Source organism: Epithele typhae (genome assembly GCF_022376455.1).
Source record: "Epithele typhae strain CBS 203.58 chromosome Unknown BXZ73scaffold_4, whole genome shotgun sequence".
In the NCBI taxonomy this organism is placed as follows: domain Eukaryota; kingdom Fungi; phylum Basidiomycota; class Agaricomycetes; order Polyporales; family Epitheliaceae; genus Epithele; species Epithele typhae.
Window position 1 is genome coordinate 1107114 of NW_025954195.1, and position 20779 is coordinate 1127892.

The 20779-nt window shown below is 58.0% G+C and overlaps 10 protein-coding genes across 10 annotated transcripts; 4 read left to right on the forward strand and 6 right to left on the reverse strand.

Annotated features, from left to right (window-relative positions):
- Positions 1 to 498: 498 nt before the first annotated feature.
- BXZ73DRAFT_40425 (uncharacterized protein) lies at positions 499 to 1751 on the reverse strand (the record flags this gene model as incomplete). Its single annotated transcript, XM_048018573.1, has 4 exons — positions 499 to 975; positions 1023 to 1312; positions 1364 to 1525; positions 1586 to 1751. The coding sequence occupies 4 exons, from the start codon at positions 1749 to 1751 to the stop codon at positions 499 to 501; spliced, it is 1095 nt and encodes a 364-aa protein (XP_047882197.1).
- A 414-nt stretch (positions 1752 to 2165) lies between these two features.
- On the forward strand, positions 2166 to 3673 carry BXZ73DRAFT_87714 (NAD dehydrogenase; the record flags this gene model as incomplete). The annotated part of the gene is made up of 4 exons (XM_048024689.1): positions 2166 to 2222; positions 2275 to 2314; positions 2373 to 2472; positions 2638 to 3673. 4 exons carry the CDS (start codon positions 2166 to 2168, stop codon positions 3671 to 3673), a joined length of 1233 nt encoding a protein of 410 aa, XP_047882198.1.
- A 37-nt stretch (positions 3674 to 3710) lies between these two features.
- Positions 3711 to 4369, reverse strand: BXZ73DRAFT_87715 (NDUFA12-domain-containing protein; the record flags this gene model as incomplete). The annotated part of the gene is made up of 5 exons (XM_048024690.1): positions 3711 to 3824; positions 3881 to 3997; positions 4060 to 4088; positions 4144 to 4193; positions 4254 to 4369. The coding sequence occupies 5 exons, from the start codon at positions 4367 to 4369 to the stop codon at positions 3711 to 3713; spliced, it is 426 nt and encodes a 141-aa protein (XP_047882199.1).
- Positions 4370 to 4986: 617 nt separating this feature from the next.
- BXZ73DRAFT_97418 (prolyl aminopeptidase-2) lies at positions 4987 to 6024 on the forward strand (the record flags this gene model as incomplete). Its single annotated transcript, XM_048027359.1, has 4 exons — positions 4987 to 5122; positions 5205 to 5494; positions 5557 to 5720; positions 5772 to 6024. The coding sequence occupies 4 exons, from the start codon at positions 4987 to 4989 to the stop codon at positions 6022 to 6024; spliced, it is 843 nt and encodes a 280-aa protein (XP_047882200.1).
- Positions 6025 to 6153: 129 nt separating this feature from the next.
- Positions 6154 to 7390, reverse strand: BXZ73DRAFT_87717 (Phosphoribosylformimino-5-aminoimidazole carboxamide ribotide isomerase; the record flags this gene model as incomplete). Its single annotated transcript, XM_048024691.1, has 9 exons — positions 6154 to 6199; positions 6252 to 6399; positions 6450 to 6484; positions 6535 to 6565; positions 6623 to 6699; positions 6758 to 6861; positions 6934 to 7004; positions 7067 to 7185; positions 7263 to 7390. The coding sequence occupies 9 exons, from the start codon at positions 7388 to 7390 to the stop codon at positions 6154 to 6156; spliced, it is 759 nt and encodes a 252-aa protein (XP_047882201.1).
- A 231-nt stretch (positions 7391 to 7621) lies between these two features.
- BXZ73DRAFT_40177 (alcohol dehydrogenase) lies at positions 7622 to 9720 on the reverse strand (the record flags this gene model as incomplete). The annotated part of the gene is made up of 12 exons (XM_048018523.1): positions 7622 to 7979; positions 8040 to 8122; positions 8177 to 8249; positions 8305 to 8472; positions 8523 to 8586; positions 8640 to 8789; positions 8846 to 8943; positions 8999 to 9043; positions 9096 to 9229; positions 9281 to 9334; positions 9399 to 9479; positions 9535 to 9720. The coding sequence occupies 12 exons, from the start codon at positions 9718 to 9720 to the stop codon at positions 7622 to 7624; spliced, it is 1494 nt and encodes a 497-aa protein (XP_047882202.1).
- Positions 9721 to 10711: 991 nt separating this feature from the next.
- Positions 10712 to 13011, forward strand: BXZ73DRAFT_97420 (acid protease; the record flags this gene model as incomplete). Its single annotated transcript, XM_048027360.1, has 12 exons — positions 10712 to 10896; positions 10947 to 10977; positions 11033 to 11051; positions 11101 to 11183; positions 11238 to 11258; positions 11317 to 11372; positions 11433 to 11701; positions 11767 to 11968; positions 12022 to 12144; positions 12200 to 12313; positions 12376 to 12593; positions 12650 to 13011. 12 exons carry the CDS (start codon positions 10712 to 10714, stop codon positions 13009 to 13011), a joined length of 1683 nt encoding a protein of 560 aa, XP_047882203.1.
- Positions 13012 to 13512: 501 nt separating this feature from the next.
- BXZ73DRAFT_40800 (uncharacterized protein) lies at positions 13513 to 15463 on the reverse strand (the record flags this gene model as incomplete). Its single annotated transcript, XM_048018646.1, has 3 exons — positions 13513 to 14633; positions 14670 to 15000; positions 15056 to 15463. The coding sequence occupies 3 exons, from the start codon at positions 15461 to 15463 to the stop codon at positions 13513 to 13515; spliced, it is 1860 nt and encodes a 619-aa protein (XP_047882204.1).
- Positions 15464 to 15736: 273 nt separating this feature from the next.
- Positions 15737 to 17718, forward strand: BXZ73DRAFT_87720 (FolC bifunctional protein; the record flags this gene model as incomplete). Its single annotated transcript, XM_048024692.1, has 9 exons — positions 15737 to 15887; positions 15950 to 16057; positions 16113 to 16240; positions 16295 to 16401; positions 16477 to 16594; positions 16652 to 16729; positions 16828 to 17162; positions 17215 to 17405; positions 17465 to 17718. The coding sequence occupies 9 exons, from the start codon at positions 15737 to 15739 to the stop codon at positions 17716 to 17718; spliced, it is 1470 nt and encodes a 489-aa protein (XP_047882205.1).
- Positions 17719 to 18261: 543 nt separating this feature from the next.
- BXZ73DRAFT_74348 (uncharacterized protein) lies at positions 18262 to 20644 on the reverse strand (the record flags this gene model as incomplete). Its single annotated transcript, XM_048022011.1, has 5 exons — positions 18262 to 18615; positions 18683 to 18775; positions 18845 to 18921; positions 19025 to 20116; positions 20167 to 20644. The coding sequence occupies 5 exons, from the start codon at positions 20642 to 20644 to the stop codon at positions 18262 to 18264; spliced, it is 2094 nt and encodes a 697-aa protein (XP_047882206.1).
- Between the last annotated feature and the right edge of the window lie 135 nt (positions 20645 to 20779).

Here is a 20779-nt window from a genome sequence, read left to right on the forward strand (position 1 = left end):
TTGAGACCTCGAGGTCTCGAGCACGGAGTATATATCGTGAGGATCGAAGTTGCCCACACTGGGGCAGTACCTCGAGGCAGGGGAAATTGAGCCCCCCAAAGCCCGTTGGAGATGCGCCTCACGCCATCGAAGCGAGGATACGGCACCGGCCACCCACTGCTCGGAACGCAATCGCAGCGCGCGGTAGGGACAAGCGCGGTCATCTCAGACGTCCGCCGCCGCCACAGGTGGACTGCTGCAGATGAGCTACGTGCTGGCGAATAATGGAGTGCGCATACTCACAACATGATACAGATGCGAGGTGCATGTCACCGCCGGTGCCTTCTAACGTCGCTCGGTGTGGCTCGCGCGTCAACCTCTCTGGGGTAGAACGGGGCGCAGGCTGCGGTTTGAGGGCAGGATTCTGGGAAGCATGCGGAGTGAGATCGGTCGAGACCGGTCAACAATCAACCGTCGTGGGCATAGATGCGGACACCAGGTACAAGCGTGCGGGGGATGCTATGCCCCCGACGACTCCCTTGTCTTTTTGAAGTCCTCCACCCACTTCTGCTCCTCCGGTCCCTTCGGCAGCACCACGAATGTCAGTGTCCCATCTGTCATCTCCAACCCATCCCTCAAGTCGCCGTCCTTCGCTTTCGCCGCCTGGCACACGTCTCGGAGCGTCATTTTCTTCCCAATTTTGAGTAACCTTTTTCTCTTCGTCCACCCGAAGACGACCAGATTCCCGTTGACGTACTCGCCCTTCTTATCCCACTCCGGCATGGGTGCGTTTGGAGGGAACATCGCGCCTATATGCGCAACAAAGGGAGCGTCTTCTTGATAGTGCGAGATCATGTCTGTGGTGGCATACTGAGGATACATGAAGAGGACGGGGAAGATCATCGTGTTGTTCGTCTTGTCTTCTGGATCGAAGTGCGGCTCGTAAGGACTGCGGCTCACGTTGTCGGGAACGGGTTTGATAATGATATTGCGTTGCTAGAATACCGTGAGTTACGAACCACTGACAGACGATCATTACACACCTGGAAAGCGACCCGGAGCCTCTGCTGCTTCAGTTGCTCTTGCTTCAGCCTCTCCTGCCGTTCCCACTCTTTGCGGTCCTTTTCCTCCTTCAGCTTCCGTGCCTTCTCGCAGATCCCCTGAACGCTTTGGTTGCCGTCGTCGAACTGTAGACAGCGTTCGCAGCAATCGATCGCCTCGGCGTAGCGTTCCAGGGCAACCAGAGCCAAGGCGGACCGGTAGAGTGCTTTGGAGCACTTCGGGTTGTTCCCAATAGCCTTTGAACAGTCTTTCAAGACGGAGCCATAATTCTCTTCACGGACAACTTCAGGCGAGTACAGAGGAAGTCGAAGAGTGCACGCACGAAGTTCGAGGTTGCACGCCGCGCTGTTGCAAAGCAGCGCTTCCAAAAGGGTTTTGTCATCGGGGTGCGCATCTACGCCTTGCGCATAGAACCCGAGAGCCTCGCGGTATTTCTTCCCCTTGAAGTAGTCATTGCCTTGCTCCTTAAAGTTTTGTGCGACCTCTGCGATCGGAGGGATGTGAAGCATGCCCAAGAAACAAGCACAGAACGATGCTTACCCACCATCTGGTGTCCCCTCGTGAGCCAGACTCTGCAGTGCGGAAAGCGTCGCATCGTCGGAAGGGTCATCGGGGAGCGACTTCATGAACAGCGGGATATTGTCCCACCCCGCCAGAACGTCATCAACCGATGCAGGCTGGGGAAGCTGAAGGGTTGCGCTGGCTGCCATAGATAGAAACGAGACCGCTACAGCTGGTGGCAAGCGTTAAGGGGTGAGGGAATAAGGACAGTACTGCGAGGCAGCTGGCCAAGTTCAAGCCCGACTAGAGTCGAAACTTGGGACGATAAAGTTAACAGGTCACATGCGATGACGTGCGCTTGAACTTGCGCAGTGCGGACTCATCGAGTGTCGACTCTAACTTAGACCGCCTCGGCTTGACTCCGACGCTTGCTGCCTAGAGTTCCTGAGGACCTTGAAGGTGAATTTCGAGTCGTAATACAATCATAGACTGCTGCTAGCCCTTCTTACATGTGATCAGGGAAGGCAACAGCCTGCCACCACCTTTCGTCCGAGCATATCCCATCATTGCAGTGACGTAGGAACAGGGTCCATTCTGCCCCTCGCACACGACCAGCTTTCGAAATGAGCGTTCGTCCGCTCCTGACCGCACTGAATGCGAACAAGCAATATGCCCTCAAAGTGAGAATTTGCAGGCTGATCGTGCTTTGCTTGGACTAACACGCTTGTCCAGAAACCAGAATTTCACGCAGACCATTTAGTCATTGGAGGCGGCAAGCTGTCGTCTTTCTTGTATGCCTAGCAGCATATTCATATACTCGCGCTATACAGGTATCGTTGGCCTCTCCGTTGCTAAGCGTCTCGGCTCAAAGTTCCCGGGCAAGTCTACGTACCTTGTGGAGCGGCACAACGCCTGCGGGGAAGAGACAAGGTTCGCTTCTTATGCACCCAGAATGTGAGCCGTTCTGAACGTTCCACAGCTCGAGAAACTCCGAAGTAATACATGCCGGTGTGTGAAGTATCCACGCTCTTCTGATGCCCAAGACTGACTAGCGACTGCAGGCCTATACTACCCTCCATATTCCCTCAAGACCAGTTTGTGTATACGTGGACGAACACTCCTTTATGAGCACTGTAAAACACATAACGTCCCGCACCACAAGATCGGCAAGCTGGTCGTCGCTCGGGAAGAGCAGCGGCCGTACATCGAGAGCCTACACGCAAAAGCGCAGAAGATATCGTGGCCGGACTCCTCTTCGGCGGGCACTCCTGCTGTCCCCACCCAACTTATCTCCGGTTCCCAAGCCCTAGAGATGGAACCTGACCTCCATCCAGATATCGTGGCCGCGCTATGGAGCCCGGAGACTGGTATCGTCGACTCGCACGCACTCATGGAGAGCCTCGAGAAGGACATCGGCGAAGCCTCGGGAAGTGAGATCGTGTACTCGACCAAGGTCGTTCGCATCGACCGCAACCCCGACGGGCCTGGGTGGGTCGTGCAGCTGGTTACCGGCGACGCGGAGGAAGGCGACGCATTGCTCGCTCGCACCATCATCAATTGCGCCGGCCTTTCCGCCCCCCTCGTCCTCAACTCTATCCTCCCTGAGCAGGAACGTATACCCATGTTCTTCGCCCGCGGCTCCTATGGTTCGTACCGCGGACCGGGAGTCAAGAACGTCTCCCACCTCATATACCCGTGCCCTGCGGTCGGCAAGGACAAGCACGCCTTCCAGTCGCTGGGAACCCATCTTACGCTGGACATGCAAGGCAAGATCAAGTTCGGGCCGGACCTCGACTGGCTCAGTCCCCCGGAGGGCGACAACAACCCTGACTTCTGGCAGAAGCACCTCGTCGCCGACGAGTCCCGTATAAAACCCATGCTTGAGGCAGTTAGACAGTACCTGCCCAACATCACCGAAGACGGACTTCAGCCTGACTACAGCGGCATCCGCCCCAAGCTGGCAGGTCCGGGAAGCGGTTTTGAGGACTTCGTCTTCCGCCAGGATAAGGCGACTGCGCACGGGGAGGGCGAGATGATCAGTCTCTTGGGGATAGAGAGCCCTGGCTTGACGTCGGGTCTTGCGATCGCGGAGCACGTAGTGGATGGGATGATGGAAGGAGCGCGTGGATAGAGGTAGAAACTCGTAGACACACATGCCATAGACAAGTCTAAGGAGACACTCCCCGCGCCGCGACCTTGGGCTGCCAGGCCTCGTACTTGGGGCGGGTGGTGTTATATGTGCGGAACGCGCCGCGAGTGCCGGTGAGGTTCTCGGTCCAGGGCTGCACAGTCGACAGGTAAGTCGCGGAGCTATAGAGAACGAGCGAACACAACTCACAGACTTCCAGGGCGGAGAGAAGTTCTGCATGACGCTGTCCTCAGTCGGCGCGTCCTTGCGGATGTGCGACAGCCATGAGTGCCACTCGGGAGGGACTTGGGTGGCGTTGTTGTCGTGCTGGGATGCCAGGCAGTGCGAGGGTGGGTATGCAAATAGGGAACTATGTGGCCACAACGCACCTGAGCAAAGTCCACCCAGCGATGACGGCCTTCGGAAACATGTTCATCCAAAGCTGCACGTTCGTCACAGCCGTAAAAGCTCACCAGGAACCTCCTCCTCCGCGTTCATGTTCTCGAAGTAACGGTTGCCGAACCTTTTCATTGCACACAATGAGCACGTCGAGAGAAGTATGAGCACGAGCGACGAAACTCACTGGTCCTTCCCCACCAGACGACCAGACTTGGCGTCACCGATATACTGCATCTGGCGCCACCATTCCCGGAGGCCGACGCGCTGAATGGACCGGATGGTCCGTTGGAGGGAAACCATGGTTGTGTGGAAGAGGCAGCTGCACGTCCACCGCACCCTCCCGAACGCTCCGAGGGGTTGCTGACTAAGCGCTCGCTAGCGCCGAGTATAAGTCCAATCGCGGCCCGCAATTGGCTGAGATTCTGTCTTGTCCCCTTCCTGATGACGGGCCAAGTGCTAACGTTGTCCTCAGTCTTGTATTGCTCAGAATGGTTCCATTGCATACAAATTCATTCATACTTGCCGTGGATCTGTGGGGCCTTGAGGGCTGATGGTGCTATTGGCCACCGGAAGGAGTTTTTTGTGGACACGACCTGTGAGTGGTTTGTTTGTACGGATCAGAGTCCTCTTTTATGTTTCTTAGACGTAACGGCGTCCTTTCGAAGCCCGACCACCTATTGGGGAGGTTCAGTGAAACAATAATCTCCTAGGATCATTCTAGTATTTGTGGGACATTCGCAGGTTCTAGTGCCCACGAGAAGGTACCCCAAGGCGCTTGAGTTTGACGCACTATCCCGGAGTGGGAACAGGAGCCGTACGCAGCATCGCAACTTATCGCGCCCGAGCACATTCGAAGCATAGATACGTTCCCCCAGGGCAGCATCTCAGCACTCCAGAGTTCAGCTCGTCTTCTCGTCATGGCCACCCGACCAATCCCCACTCTCACCAGCACCGCCGAGTTCGACGCCAAGGCGGGCAAGCCCTGCTACACCTGGTACGAAGTCTACGGTGACCTCAAATCCGGCATCACCCCCGTCATCGTCCTCCACGGCGGTCCCGGGTCCACGCACCACTACCTCAGGCCTGCGTCGATCTCTTCGCGCTCTACGGCATCCCTGTCATCTTCTACGACCAGCTCGGCAACGGCGCCTCGACGCGCCTCCCGAGAAGACGGGGGAGCAGGCGTCGTTCTGGACCCAGGAGCTCTTCGTCGACGAGCTCGACAACCTCATCCGCCACCTCGGCATCCAGGACAACTACAGCATCCTCGGCCAGTCGTGGGGCGGCATGCTCGCCGCGCTCCACGCAGTCAAGCAGCCGAAGGGCCTCAAGCGGCTCGTGCTCGCGAACAGCCCGGCGAGCATCCAGATGTTCGTCAAGATCGCGTACGAGAAGCTCGTCCCAGGATTGCCCTCTGATATCGCGGTTCGTCATTTTGAATCCGACAAGGATGCGCCAATAATCTGATCACACCATCTTTATTGCAGGAAACGATCTTGAAGCATGAGAAGGAGGGGACGACGAGTGCGAAAGAATACCAAGATGCCATGACGGTGTTCTACAAGAGGCATCTGTGCCGTGTGGATCCTTACCCTGAGGAGCTACAGCAGAGCTTTGCAGCGGATCCTGATTCAGTGGTTTACCATGCGATGTGAGAGACGCAGACGCTGTGCTCCCGTGTAAGAGCTCATGGATCCTCCAGGAACGGCCCGTCTGAATTCCACATTACGGGTCCGATCAAAGATTTTGACATCACCCAGCAGGCCCACAAGATCAATGTCCCTACGCTTCTCATCAGTGGCCGATACGATGAAGTCGATGAGGCGTCCGTCGCCCCGTACTTTAAAACTATCCCTCAGGTCAAGTGGATCACCTTCGCAGAATCCAGTCACACGCCACACATGGAGGAGAGGGAGAGGTACATGAGAGTCGTCTCTGACTTCTTCAAGGCATGAACAGTGCTCGTGCGAAGTGGATGTGTATTAGTACATTTAGGTCATCGCTACAGGATGGTGTACAGAGCTACATGAGCATTTATCGCCGTCACTCTGTCCTCTCATTCTGTGCCACGGAATTAGCTTTTATCAAGTCCTCAAATTTACCAGAGTGCCACCAAAGATGTCCAGAGCGCTGTGGCCAAAAATGTCAGAATCATTATACCGATACTGACTTGGACACGCACCTGCCGTAGGTGAGGTCGACCTTTCCGCCAGACAAGCGATCTACCAGGGATAGATCGGATATGCTTTTGGCACCTCCGGCGTACGTTGTAGGGATGGTGACCCACTTCCGAGCCTGGGCAACAAGCAAGTGAGCGTTTCCAGGTCTACCTTGAGAAGTGTGCTTACTAGCCACAAGCTCATCGTCGATGCCCTGGCACAAGCCTCGACGTCAGCTGCGTGGATGAGGAACTCGCTGTGGGGACTGAGCATTCGCATAGACAGTCAGAGGACCCGCGCACTCGCCTGCAATATTCCGACAGCATGGCCAGAGATTCTGTCGACGGCCGTGTGAGCGAACGAGGGGTACGGACTCAGCATCGACCCGAATCACCTTTCCCGACTTCCATGTCGGTTATGGTCTGCCATTTGTTCATCGCGACCAGCCACTTGTCGCCTCTGCGTCTGCAGCTGCAAGGAGAGGCTTCAGTGACACGTCGCCGTGCACCTCGCCTCAGGGAACACAAACCTGACGTCCACGACGAGCCGCTCGCGCCCGACGGCGGCCGACACCGCGCGCAGCCTCTCGCGCGAGAACCTGCCGTCGGGAAACAGGTGCGACGTCACGATCACCTGTACATGCGCGCACCGCGCGAAGTCGAAGGCGTCAGCGGCGACCGCGGGCGAGCCGTCTCCCGTCCTCACCTTGCCCGCTCCGGCATCGAGCCACTCGCGCGCGTTTTGGTCGGTGATGCCGCCCCCAATCTGCAGGTGGCCTGGATGACGGCCCCCTTGTCAGCCACCGTCCTCGCCGACAGGTGGACGTGCAGAGACTGACCGGGCCAAGCGGCGAGGGCCTCTCGCGCCGCGCGGTCGTTCCCGGGCCCGAGCTTGATGACGTGCCCGCCCTCGAGGTCGTGCGCGCGGTAGAGCGCGGCGAAGTGCGACGACGGCTGGCTGCGCGAGCGCAAAGGAAGACCCGGCCGCGGGTCAGAAGCGGCGCAGCGGGCGCGAGGAGGAGGAGAAGGGCGTGCCTTGCGACGAAATTGGTTCTGAGGCCGCCGGGCGCATCCTCGCTCAGGGTGCCGCCGACGATCTGCTTCACCTCGCCGTTGTGCAGGTCGATGCACGGTCTGAACGCGGATCGGCGGGCGGACGCCATGTGTGTCGATGAACTTGCGAGATGAGTGCGCTGCGTCAAGTTGCAATCGACGTCATTCGCAATGACTCGGGCCACGTAGATCATGCTAGCGCCAGTCCTCATACCCCCACATAGAACGCCATGAGTCGTATACTTCGAAAGCATGCATGCAACTGATAAATTTACAAGAGATCCAATGTTTACTCTACATCAGACTCCAAGGACCACACTCCCAATCCACTCGCTCAGTGCTCAGTACTCGAACGAGTTCTCCACAATGCGTGTCAAATGCTCCCTCCCGTCCTCACCCACGATGTCTCCGATGCCGGGCGCAAGGTCGAGCACGCGCCGTTGTGGAATCGTGCCGTCGACGAGGGCAGGGATGTCCGCGCGCGAGTACCCGACCGCCTTGAGCCCACGCGGGACGCCGAGATTGTCGAGGAAGCGGGCGATGGCTTCGAAGAGGTGCGCGCCGATATCGCGGTCGGGGATGGCGGTGATCGACGAGTCGAACGTGCCGACGCCTTGGAAGATGGCGAGGGCTTCGCGGTGCCGGTCGGGAGACGAGGGGGCGGTGAACTGGAAGACGGCTGGAGCGGGAAGGGCGACACTGAAAGCACGGGCAGTCAGACGTCTTTATGCCGCCCGACGTCATTCGAACAGGACGTACGTGACACCGTGAGGGATAATCGGATGGTCGACATTGTAGCCCGAGTATTTGAACTTGGGTCCCTTCTTGTTAAGGCCCGAGATCTAACGGTTACGACGTCAAAACAGCTTTCACGCAAACGGGGAGCCGACACTTACAGGGTAGCTGATACCATGGCACAAGTGCACGCCAGCATTCCCGAATCCGATACCAGCGAAGGAAGCAGCCAGCCTGAGAGCAGGATCAACGCAAAACCCAACACAACAATTCACCAAGTAAAGCGCACATCATTTGGGAGAGCGACTCAAAGTTACCCGGATCCTTGGAGATCCGAGGCAAGTGCTGGACGGTGGTTCGAAGAGCCCACATCGAGAAGATGTCAGCGACCGGGTTGCTACCTTGATAGGCAGGTCGCAGAATAGGGTTGGCAGGACGAGGCGTACGCTCGTTGTATCTGTAGTATGATCGGCACGTGAACCCATCAAGAGAAAGGAGATCACCAACGGGATTGCCGTGTAGCTCTCCAGACTGTGGAACAAGACGTCAAGACCCGCGCTAATGTGTAGTTCTGTGATGCACCCAGTCAGTATGCGTTGTGGGTGACGTGCTCGATGTGGTCACCTCGAGAACATGTGCGGGTGTTGAGGGTGTCCACGATACCGAGCATGGGTTTCATGGCTCGGTTGGCGATGCCGGTCTTGAAGGCCATTGAGGTGATGTCAAGAATGGCAGTTCCTGTCGTCTCCGAACCCGTCCCCGCAGTCGTGGGCACTGCCGCGAATCATCAGCACAGTTCGCCTCCGACACACGCGGGAAGCAAAACAGACCTGCGATCAGAGGCCGGAGCTTTTCTTTGATAGGCAGCCCCTTCCCCACTGGCGCGTTGATGAAATCGAACAAGTCTGCATCCTTGTAGACCGCGAATCTGGGGAAGCATGACGTCAGTCAGCTGAAGACGCGGGCTCCAAGCTCGCACTGACAGGTTCGCTGCCTTGGCAGTGTCCATGACGCTCCCACCTCCGACGCTGTTGGTCCGGTATGAGCACGGTGCAGGCAAACAGGCGAGAACGCACGCACGCGAGGTAGTGGCTGCAGTCGTGCTTTCTCGCCCAGGCGATGGCGTCGCGCCAGCTCTCTTCCGTGGGCTCCGCGACCACGCGGTCGTACACCTCGAACGGCAAGTCTTCCTGCGCTTCGAGAGACGAGATGGCCTGGGCGCATGTATGTGAGCGCCGTGGGGGAGACGCATGTTCGTTCTTTACGTACCATCTTTGCGGGGGAAGCTTCGCGACGTTGGGGTCTGTGAACACGGCAACCTGGCAGACCGTGATGAGGCCACGCATTTCCAGCGATGAAATGGGGGGGGGGGGGGGCACACACCTTGCGCGCACCCATGTTCTTGAAGTCCATGCCGACCTCGCGGGTGACGCCTTCACCAAAGCGGAGGTTGGCCGCAGCCACCTACGGGCCCATCTTCAGGGGTCGGAGAACGCTGCAGGGGGATGGAGGGGCGCACCTCGAACGCATACTCCTTCTCGACAGGGAGAGCCTCGACGGGGGTCGCGTACTTGCGCATCTGCTGTAGAGCCTGGATGGGGTTGTGTGCGCCGCCGGCCCGGCAGCCGTGGCAAGGGCAGGCTGAGTGCTGCGTGGCGTTGATGAGGCGCCGCACGACGTTTCTGGAGGCTACAGCGGACGACATCGAGCACGGTGCGAGAGGCGGGGACAGTGGGGGGCGGGGGCCCGTGGCGGGGGTATATACCACCGTGGGTGTGCGCACCATCCAATTCGGCACACAGGCGGGGTCACGAGAGCCCTGCGCGCCCACGTCCTGTGACCGCGAGAGGCTGACACCATACACGGGCGACTCGCGACGGTCTCGGCCGCGTGCAGGTACCCGACTTTGTTTCTCTCGGTGACCGTCGGGTTTTGTACCGTTTGACTGACCTCAACCCGGAGCCGGTAATTGGCGCAGAGGGGCTGCGCAAATTGCAATGTGGTGGTTGTAACAATGATAGGTGGTTGAAGGCGCGCGATCTTGCAAATGATGCTCTCCTGAGCTCCGAGAAGTTACGGTGCATATACTTTTCAATGCTCTAGCATAGTCTGCTCATGTGCTCAAGTTATACACGCGACCAGGAGCCACCGGCGGCGTGGGAGGGACAGTCGATCGTCGGTCTGTTCGAATCGGGCTTGCAGTCTTTCCAGCCGAGCTATTCAGAGCTATTCAGGCTTCAAGCCATCAATCAGTCGAGGCGAGGCACAGGTGATCGTTGTCCCTGGGGGTACACGGAGGGCTCGGCGCAGCGCCCGGGAGCGCTGGAGGCAGAGTGCTCGACCGTACGTGCGCACAGTCGCCGCGGGGCAGGCGTCGGCAGGTGTGGTGCGTGCCGAAAAGGCGAGCTGGCCCTGCAAGTCGGGGGGATCGAGAAGACGGCTGCGGACGCTGCCGTCGCGGTCGACGCGAAACGAGCACCGCCACGTGGTCGACGTCGGATGGCAGCGGGCGCTCGTGCGGCGGGCGGCTTCGCGGGGTCCGGGAGCGATCATAAGTGTTGCTATCGCGGGCTTGTCCTTGAGCTTGCAAGCTCTTCCCAGTCCCTCCCGTTCGCTGGCTCGCCGCGACGGTCCCGCCCTTCCCGCCCCGTCCGACTCTCTTTCCAGTCGCTCCTTACCCACCTCCTTCTGACGGCATGCGGTTCTTCCCCTTGGCTCTGCTTTTCTCTGCTTCGCTCTCCAGAGCCATCAGGATACCGGTCACCCAGCGCAAGCACCTGTCGACTGGCCTGCCGAGGAGAGCCCCCACACCCGACTTCCTCTCGCCCTTTTCCCCCAGGGCCGACAACACCGACGACGGAGACGGCGACATTGACATCAGGTTCGTCCAATTCACCCTTGCATTTCCATTACCTTACTTACCCCCCACAGTTCTTTCCACGACTTGCTCTACATTGCCAACGTGAGTCTTGCCTTCCTCTTCCTCTTCCATGCCAATAATCCTGCGCCTCGCTTAGGTTACCATCGCCGGCGCTGGTACGCATCTGTATGCCCTTAGTCGTGCCAAGCCTTATCGTTTCCCCAGAACACTCTCTCCAACTCGATACCGGCTCGTCTGACCTCTGGGTCAAGGGCGACTCGTACCCCCTTGCCAATGCCAACCATACTGTGAGTTACTTCGCGGTGGTTGTGTTGTTATGCTCAACCCTTTCTTCTGTCCAGTCGTACACTCTGAACATCACCGTAAGCCGCCGCTCTCCAGTGATCTACGCGACCTGTCGTTCACGCGTTATTCATTCAGTACGGCATCGGGTATACGTACGGTCACATTGCCTACGCTGATGTAGAGTTCGCGGGGTACGTTCTTCTGTTGCGTTGCGTTGGTCTCGCTATTGACACAGCCGTCGTTGTCCCCAGTATCAACGTCACTAACCAGGCCTTCATTGACGCGAATCAAGCGAGCAATCCCATCCTCTCATATGGCGTCGATGGCATCGTCGGCCTTGGGTTCACCAAGCTCTCCAGTGTCGATCATGCACTGACCACCGCCGGCATTTCCGACGGGAAGAGCCTTCTCTACAACATGTTCTCCGAGAACCCCTCAGAGCCCAACTTCATAGCGTTTTCGCTACAGAGGACAACCGAATCTCAGGCGGACGGTGATGTTGACGGGTCCTTCACCATCGGTGCGTCCTTTTCTGACACCATGCGAGTACCGTTAACCTCCCTGCCATGAAATGCGCCACACCAGGCGAATATGAGCCCGAGTACACTGATGTCCAAAAGAGCAACAAGATCTCTACATTCCCCCAGAGTGACCCCACTCGATGGACGGTCTTGTTGGACGCTCTTTTGATTGCAAACAATGACACGGTGACCCCGTTGACCAGCACTGTGTCTGGTGCTCCGTCCGGGAAGGCTGTTGTGATGCTTGACAGTGGCACTTCGTACACGTCTGTATCATCTATCCTCAAGAGTTGGGCTGGATCTCACTCTTCTCGAACAGTTATGCACCTGTGGACATCTGTGACACTATCTACGGACGTATTTCAGGTGCCAAGTACGATGCGTCATTGGGCCAGTGGGTTGTTCCGTGTGATGCAGAGATTGACATTGCTCTGCAATTTGGGTGAGCAATCTCCTCGCCGTCTCACAAGCATTTGCTCATATGCCACGCTTTCTAGGAATGATGTTTACCCTCTGCATCCCATCGACGTGTCTCCTCTATACGTGAACGATAACACCATGTGTGTCGGCTCGTTCGTTCCCCAGTCGGTCTCTGTGGGGGCTGGTCAATTGTGAGTCTCCAGTCTCTGTATGTTCACTCTGAACGTTGATTCCTTCCCTTCCCTCTCCCCAGCGACTGGCTCATCGGCGACAACGTGATGAGGTCCTTGTATACCGTATATGACTTCGGCGACTTCGACTCCTCCGGAAAGATGGGAAATCCGTACATGCAACTCCTTTCTCTCGTCGACCCAAACAAAGCATCGCAGGAGTTCCACGCTGCCCGTGGCGGCAGTGCATCTAGTAACATCGCCTACAAAGCGGTCGCCGTTTCTACCGCCAACGCATCGGGTGATTCCTCCACTTCGACTGTCACGACTAGCGACATTGCCAAGACCGTTAACCAGCTCGCATCTTACATCCCGGTGATGCTCGCCGTCATGGCCTCAACGCGCTTGTCGTTCTCATCCTCCTCATCGCCGGGCTCGTGTATTTCCTGCGCAAGCGCCGCACCAAGGTTCGCGCACGACGCACAATCGGCCGCTCGAGCCCCATGCCCCTCCATCGCACTTCGTCCTTTGGGCCGACGACCAGCGCGGACACCGCCGACAACCTCGGCACGTATCAGCCCGTCTCGATGGCGCTCACCGAGGACACGTTCGTGCCCCCAACACCGGCTTTCTCGAAGCCCGGCTTCGAAGGCAACTCCCTCCGCGGAAGTGGCCTGGGCGCGCCGAACATGATCGACCGGCCAAAGTCGGTCGCGTGAGGCCCTCACTCCCCCTCGCTCTCGCTGTCTGTTCGCGGACTCGTAGGAGGCGCGTTTTATGCCCGTCATGTGCGCACGTACTCGGTATGCTCGTCTCCCCCTCCCCCTCGCTCTTTACCCTACACTACCTGCCGTTTCACTCCGTACGCCCCTCATCCACCCCTGCCTCTCCTCCCCCGTCATCATGTTGTGTTGCTGTCGACGACAACCGGACCTTCGATATATATCTTTCTCAATGGACTTTTTATTGTCTCGCTCACACTCGCTCATCTGGTGTCCTGTACGCTCGCGATGTGCGCCTGTGCACTCGGATGTACATATGCACAAAATACGCTCGCTCTCCAACACGGTCCTTGCTCCTCGGAACCGCGCGTGACGGGCTCCATCATGGTCATGAATAGCGGCGAATTAAGGCTCGTGCAGAAGCAACAGCGGATGTGTAAAGTACTTGTCAGTTGCACAAGAGTTCCTTGGTCAGGTATCCCTCTCCCAACGGTGTCTTCAGCTCCTCCGGATCTTCGAGTCTCGGGTAATCATGTCCAACTTCACGTCCTGGTCCATCGCCTTGAGCTCCTGCGTGGTCACCCGTGGACGCTCTTCAAGCACCGAGGACGGCCGCCGCTCCTTCTTCGAATCCGCAGGCACGAGATCGTGCGCCAGCTTCCGGAGCGTGCGCCAGCGCCGGGCCTCCGCATCGTCCGCGTCCACGTCCACGTCCGCCTTCGCGTGGAGGGCCGCGTTGGCGAGCGCGACGACGGCCATCGTGGCTTGCTGCCCGAAGAACCGCGCGGTCTGCTGCATCTCGCCGCCCTCGTCGCCGCCCGCGAGCCGGACGCGGTCGCGCCCGAGCACCCTGCGCAGGCCGACCGCGTCCACGAGGCGGAGGCACTGGCGCGCCACCGCGGGGTCGTCCGTCGAGAGCGCGGTGCGCACGAAGTACGTGAGCCCCTGCGGGTACACCTCGCGCGGGAGGTGCCCGCGCGCCGGCGGGGAAGGGCGCGCCGGGCGCGCGGGGGCGCCGTCCGCGAAGTCCTCGGGGGCGTGGCCGGTGATGAGCTGGAAGACGCGGAGCGCGGCGGGCCAGTCCGTGGTGTGCGCGCAGATCGCGAGCGTGGTGGTGTGCTGGGCGGTGCGCACGAGCTCGTCCCGGGGGTCGTGCGCGGGGAAGGACGCGCTGCGTTCGTACGCCCACTCGAGCAGCTGGAGCGCGTCGGAGGCGTCGTAGAGGGAGCCTTGCATGGCGAGCGCGTGGCACGCGCGGAGGGCCAAGTTCAGGTGGCGGAAGTCGATGATGCGCTGGTCGCTGACCATGGCTTTGCGGAGGAACTGTATGCAGCGTCTGTACTTCTGCGTTTCGAAGCAGAGGGTGAGGATCGTGAAGAATAGGTGCGAGCTTAAGGCGACTGGTGGAGTTGCTGGCACTTGGTCGCCGGGCTGTGCGTACCCCACATACGTTCGGACAATGTCGAAGGCCATGATGTGGTCTGCAGAGCGACCGCCGGTAAGAGCGGAAACGAGAGGAGTGAGCACATGAGCGTCCAGCTGGGTGTCCGCGCCGTTGTCAATCCGTTTCTGGATTTGTCGCCATAGGTGACGTATGTCAGCGGCAAGTCGTTCGCCTGCTGTTTCTGGAGCGTAGGTGGATGGATCCTTTGCACGCATTTCCAGAGCGAGAATCACGGCAGAGTAAGTGAAGTGAGTGGGGGATAGTGGGCCTTCGTCGTCTAGAGAGTTGTACAGGTCGAGAGCTTTCTGCCACTGTTTTGCCTTGGTGAACAGGCGAAGAAAGGCGTTGAACGGGTTCAAGGCGAGTTCTGGGCTGGTAGAATCGTTCGTCTTGATCTCCTGCATTAAGGCCCAATAATCGTCGAATGCGGAGTGTGCAAGTTCAAGTAAACTGGGGTGATTCTCCCAGTCTGTGACTGTGGCCAGGCCGGCGGCAAGAGCAGAAAACGTGCGTGTGTTGGGTTTGAAATGGCGCCTTTTCATCTAGAGGGTAGGTTAATGCGACTGACGAGCCACGAGAAGAGGGTATGGGACGCACATCAATGTAAAGCTTGTATGCCAGTTTACATCGTCCCACCGCGCCCGCCTCCTTTATTACTAGGTTCCAGACGGGAGTGTTTTGCGCGTCGCGCGGCATTGACTGGAGGTACGCCACGGCCTCATCCAGTCCCTTCTCCCCGATGATCTGTCTCAACCGCTGAGAAAGAACGTAGGGAGAGAGGAGCCGTATCTCTTCTCCACCAGTGCTGCTTTTCTTCCGTCGGAAAGCCTGGTTTTTCCCGGTTCGGGAGGAGGGAGGGAGAGACGAGGGGGGAGAAGCGGCGTTCGCTTTCTGACGGTATGGACGCGTCTTGGCCGGCGTGGCAGAGGCGGTAGAGGCAGCACGGATAAGGAGCTGAGGTGATCGTGCAGCAGAAGCAAGTGGTTTTGTCGCGTTACGCAGCATGGTGCGCTTGGAAAGCAAGGAAGGCTGAGAGCGAGCGGGGGGGTACGGTGACCGCTCACGTCGGGCGGCTACGCGTGGGCCAACGCGAAACGCGCGCGGCGGACCGGGAGCGCCGGCTGGTCTGACTCTGAGCCCACGGTGGCTGCTTCTATCGTCCGACTGCCCAGGGCTATCGCCCTCATATACGATGCGGCCTTGATGTTCCTCGTCTCTCGTCGCTTCTCTCGTCGTCCTGCTGTACATATACTCTCCCGCCCCCTTCTCTTCCGCACCATGACCTCCCGCTCGTACCGGGACGCGGTCGACTGCCTCAACTCCCTCCAGTCCAATGCCGCCACCCTTGAAGCCGTTCGCGCCTCAGGTGGACGGCTCAGCGAGTTTGCCATCCCCGAAATGATTGAGTACCTCCAGAGGATAGGGCACAGTGCAAGTTGCTCTTCTCTCTCTTTACTGTTGGCCTCGTCATAATCGTTCTCCAGACTACAGACTTGAACCAGCTGAATGTCATACACATCACCGGCACGAAGGGCAAAGGCTCCACATCCGCCTTTGTCGACTCACTCTTGCGCACCGCTCACCCCGAATGGAAAGTCGGTGAGTCCGACGTTCTGCTTGCATGTCGTCCATCTCTCATGCATGCATTACCCAGGACTCTACACATCTCCTCATCTGGTCGCGGTGCGCGAGCGCATACGCGTCGGTGGCGCCCCACTGTCCGAGGATGTATTCACAAAATACTTCTTCGAAGTTTGGGACAGACTGAAGGCGAATACAAAGGTATGGTTGCACCCATAATTTCTCTTGCCGCATGCTAATGAAATGCACTGCCAGACGGCACATCCTCAGACGCCAATTATGCCTGGCTACTTCCGCTTCCTGACCTTGTTGGCATATCACACTTTCCTTGACCTCAAGGTGAGAACATACGCTTGGAAACTGTTGTCCCTTCCCTGATTCCTGCGCACAGGTTGATGCTACCGTGCTCGAAGTAGGAATCGGAGGCCGCCATGAAGCACAAACATTGTCCCCAAACCGATCGTCACCGGAATCACCGCCCTCGGTATCGACCACGTCAACGTTCTGGGCAAAACGTTGAGAGAAATCGCTTGGCAGAAGGGTGGCATCTTCAAGGTTAGTGCAATCATCTGAGTTGCCTGGTGTGTACTCGTTGACACTATCACCAAATAGAAAGGCGTACCGGCCCTGACTGTAGAGCAACCTGAGGACGCCCTAGAGGTCTTAAAGGGCCAGGCTATTGAGCTGGAGGTCGGTGTTTATTCACTACTATCGATAATACCACTGATGTTTCGTAGGCTTCTGAATTCTTCGTTGTCCCCAAGTCTGAAGCTGTCGCGAAGGTCAAGCTTGGTAGGCTGTTTGTCCCAGCTATGCACCGCGTATCTGAGACCAGTGCAGGGCTCTCTGGCAGTCACCAATATCAGAATGCTACTCTGGCTGTGCATCTTGCCAAAAGGTTCCTTACTGCCCAAACATCAGAGTCGTATGAGGCCGAGCTGCCCGCTATTCTCGCGGAAGGTCTTCAGAAGACTAAGTGGCCCGGTCGCTGCCAGACGGTCTTCGATCCCGCCCGTTCCCGGGTAACGTGGTTCCTCGATGGTGCACACACCCGTGAAAGCCTCGATTGCTGCATGGACTGGTTTGTCAGCCCAGACACAGTGTTGCGCGCGAAGGAAACAACGTCGGTAACTTCTGTCTTATGACAGATCCGACTCTGATGTACCGTCTTATAGCCTTGGCCGCACTAGAGTGCTGATCTTCAACTGCACCAATGGACGCTCTGGAGGCGACTTCCTCGGTGGGATGCTTGCAAAAGCCACGGAGAAGCTAAAGGCCCTTGCAGAAGATCTGGATGCGAAGGTGCTTTTCGACCGCGTAATATTCTGCGCCAACGTCACATACGCGAACGGTGGTTTCAAGGGCGGTTTGTAGAGCATCTCTTGTCGTCCATTACCGCTCCTCGCTGACGCAGATTCCTCATAGACCTCACTACGAAGGCGATCGCGACCGATGACCTCGCTCAGCTCAAGACCCAGAATGAGCTGGCTTCGGCCTGGCTCTCCCTTGTTCCCTTGTTCCCGAAGGAGCACGTCCATGTGTTGCCATCGATCGAGCACGCTGTCAACGTCGTGAACGACCTGGGAACTGACCAAGAAGTGGACGTTTTAGTTGCGGGTAGTTTGCACCTGGTTGGGGGTCTGATTGAGGTCGCCGGTTTGTCAGATGTGGCCCTATAGATTGGAAACACTCCAAACGCCGGCCATTAGAGGGCTTCATCAGCTCGTACTTGTCTCCCTGAAGAGCTTCACCAGCTCTTGATCAGCTCGTCTCATTCCATGCCCGTCCACGCATTGCTTAGTTACTAGAGTGTAATGTATCACCTTCAACAGGTCGACCTTAATTTACCGCATAATGTACGTAGCTATCTGAAGTGAAATGGAACAATCATGAGTTATGTTGTCTTATGGATGTCTCCGCTTTGTCCTATCTTTAGTTGCCGTCTCTCCGTAGAAGTGGATGGCCTGAGCGTCCGGTCAGCGCGAGTGCGTCAATCCCAGGAGCAGACGTCCTTCACCTTAGAGTCGAGGAATGCTCGCACCTGCATCCTCCCTGACCGCTTCTCGGGCACCCCCAAGTTCGTCGCGAGCTTCATGAAAATGTCGAAGTGGATGGGCTGCGCGGCACATAATGTCAATACTTTCCTTCGATACAAACGACAAGACTCACCTCGTACCGCAAGATACGCAAATACAGCGTATCGTCCGCGAGGATGACGGCCGTCATCTGGGTGTCCAGCTCCCCTTGCGAGAGGCTTTAGTCTTTCCCTTTCCCTTGTCCGTGGCGATCGACTCGGCGGCTCCGACCTCGACCTCAACAATGTTCGCTACTTTCCTGGGTCGACCTCGGGGCTTCTTTTTCGGGGCGGCCGCATTCAGGGCTTCGGGAGAGAAAGCGTTCCCCTTGCCCTTGCGTGCTACCCTCTCAAGCTCTTGAAGCGCAGTCAGTGACGTCGCTCGCGACGGTCCCGCCGTGCCGTCCTCAGGATCGTAGCGCAAGTGCGCGCCGCAGTCGTCGTCGAACCCCTGATCCCATTCGTCGTCGTCCCAACCGTCGAAGTCGTAGACCCCTCCTTCCTGCGTTTGTACACGGGCACGCGCCGCCGACAGCACCGCCGTTTCCGCCACGTCAGCACCGGACGACCGGCTCCTCGACGAACGCGGATCGAGCGGAGACGGGGAGCGCAGGGCGCGCGCCGTCGGACTCGCAGTAGTCCGGCGACGTTTTTCGCTTGAGCTGGGAGGGGACAGGGGCGAGGGCTATTCGTTATCAGTCTGGCGCGTAGAACACGAGGGAGGCACTCACAGGTCTGAGAGGCGGTGAGGGCGGCGCGTGCTCGGAGGACGTGTCGTGGAGCGAGATGAGGTCGTCTGGTGGGTCATCTGAACAGGATGAGTGGGTCTTGTGCATCGACGGAGAAGGTGGGATATAAACATACCGGTCCGGTTCGCTATCGAACGGGTGACCCCTAACGATCCGGACAACCTGCATGGGGCGAAACTTGGGTAGCAGGAGGCCCAGTATCTGGCTCTTCTCCAATTGATTTGGCTGCACGCATGTCGTCCCTTGTGACTTGCGTTGCGGGCGTAACGTCAGACTGGCCAGCAATCATGGCACCCGCGTGGACGATACCGGTCGAAACCCGCGCAACATCGCCGCCTAACTTGCTGCGCCCGAAATGCAATGTTGTGTCGGCAGGCTGCACAGGCGCAGACGTGCGACTCGTTACGGTGCTTCTGCTAAACATCTGCGTCAGTGGAGGTAGCTCCATGTCCATATGGGTCCAAGTCGACGTCGTGTTGCGAGTCGACGTTGAGGGAATATTATGGGTGTCCTTCAGAAGGAGACGGGCTTTGTCCAGGATCTTGTCTCGCGTGTCCGTCACGCTCTCGATCGTCTGCACTACTTGAGCTCTCTTTCCTTGCCTCTTCTTCTTGGCGTCCTTGACTGCTTCTTCTAACAGCGTTGTGGGTGCCGGGTCTTGAGCAGGCTCACGAGAAGTGCGCTTCGAAGATGACGCAACAGTCGCAGGGGGATGGCTGCTGACCTCCTTCCGTAGAAGTGTCCGCACAGTGTCGTCCGTCAGCCCGTGTTTTTTGGCGCAAGTCTGAATATGCTTCATCTTCTGTGCCACACTCTTTCGGGCCGTCCACTTGAGTTCACATGATACACAGGTGAGCACTTGCGAAAGTTCCTTCTCGGAAAAGTCTTCCGTGAAACGATGAGTAGGTGCGGAGCGCTTGATTGCGATTTTAGGTAGAGCTTCCGGAGGTTCAGAGACACGTTCGACAGATGAAGCTGCCGTAGAGACAGCACGAGAAACGATGCCCGGGGCTGCAAATGCCGAGAGACCCCGTTTGAGGCGATGGGTGCTTTCTTCTTCCTCGCTCTCGGCCACGGATTCCATTCGTTCGTCCGTGGGGGACAGAGCAAGTTGACCGGGGGAAGACGCCTGCAACTGGACCTCCTCACATTGCTGTGGTGATGGATGCTCAGAAGGAGCTGAGGCTGCGGTAGGTGGGCGACGTAACCCCAATATCTCTCTGAGTGAGGGCATGCTATCGTCCTCCGTGAAGTCTGAGATTCCGCTTATTAGATACCGACCCGAAGACAAAGAGCTAACGTACCTTGGTCGACGTCGTCGTACAGCTCGTTCGACTGTGCAGGTTGTTGATGCACTACAACTTGGACATCTGATGGCGCTTCCTCTTGCGGTGTTTTACTAGCATCTGAAGTGGCGTTCACTTCAATGGACAGCTGCTGCTTCGAGAAGAAACAGAACATACCAGACACATCAATTATGACGACCGGCTGCCGTACGTGGTGCACGCTGGCGGATGCAATGTTCACCGAGACACCAGGGGAGTCACTGTCGGTGAGTTCGATGACCTCTACTGCCGGGGGAGACGGTGGTCTTTGCTTGGGGCGTGTTTTGGAACGACGAGATTTACCATAAAGTCGGCGCGACTCCCTCTCCGGCTCAGAGTCTTCCACATAGTCGGCGGTCGTAGTTGAGCTTGTGATCTGGGAAGCCATACTCCGGCTGCAGGAGGATCCAGGGGTCGACCTTGCAGGCCCGGGGATATGGCTTGCGGGAGAAGTCATGGGAATTGTGCTGCGGTAGGGAGACGGCAGCAGATAAGTGTTCCGGGGCAAGACTCCTTGGAGTGTCGGCGAGCGTGTAGCTGAGGCCAGGAGGTGGGGCAAGGTGCGCCTCATGCGCGGGTCGGGAAGCGTCAA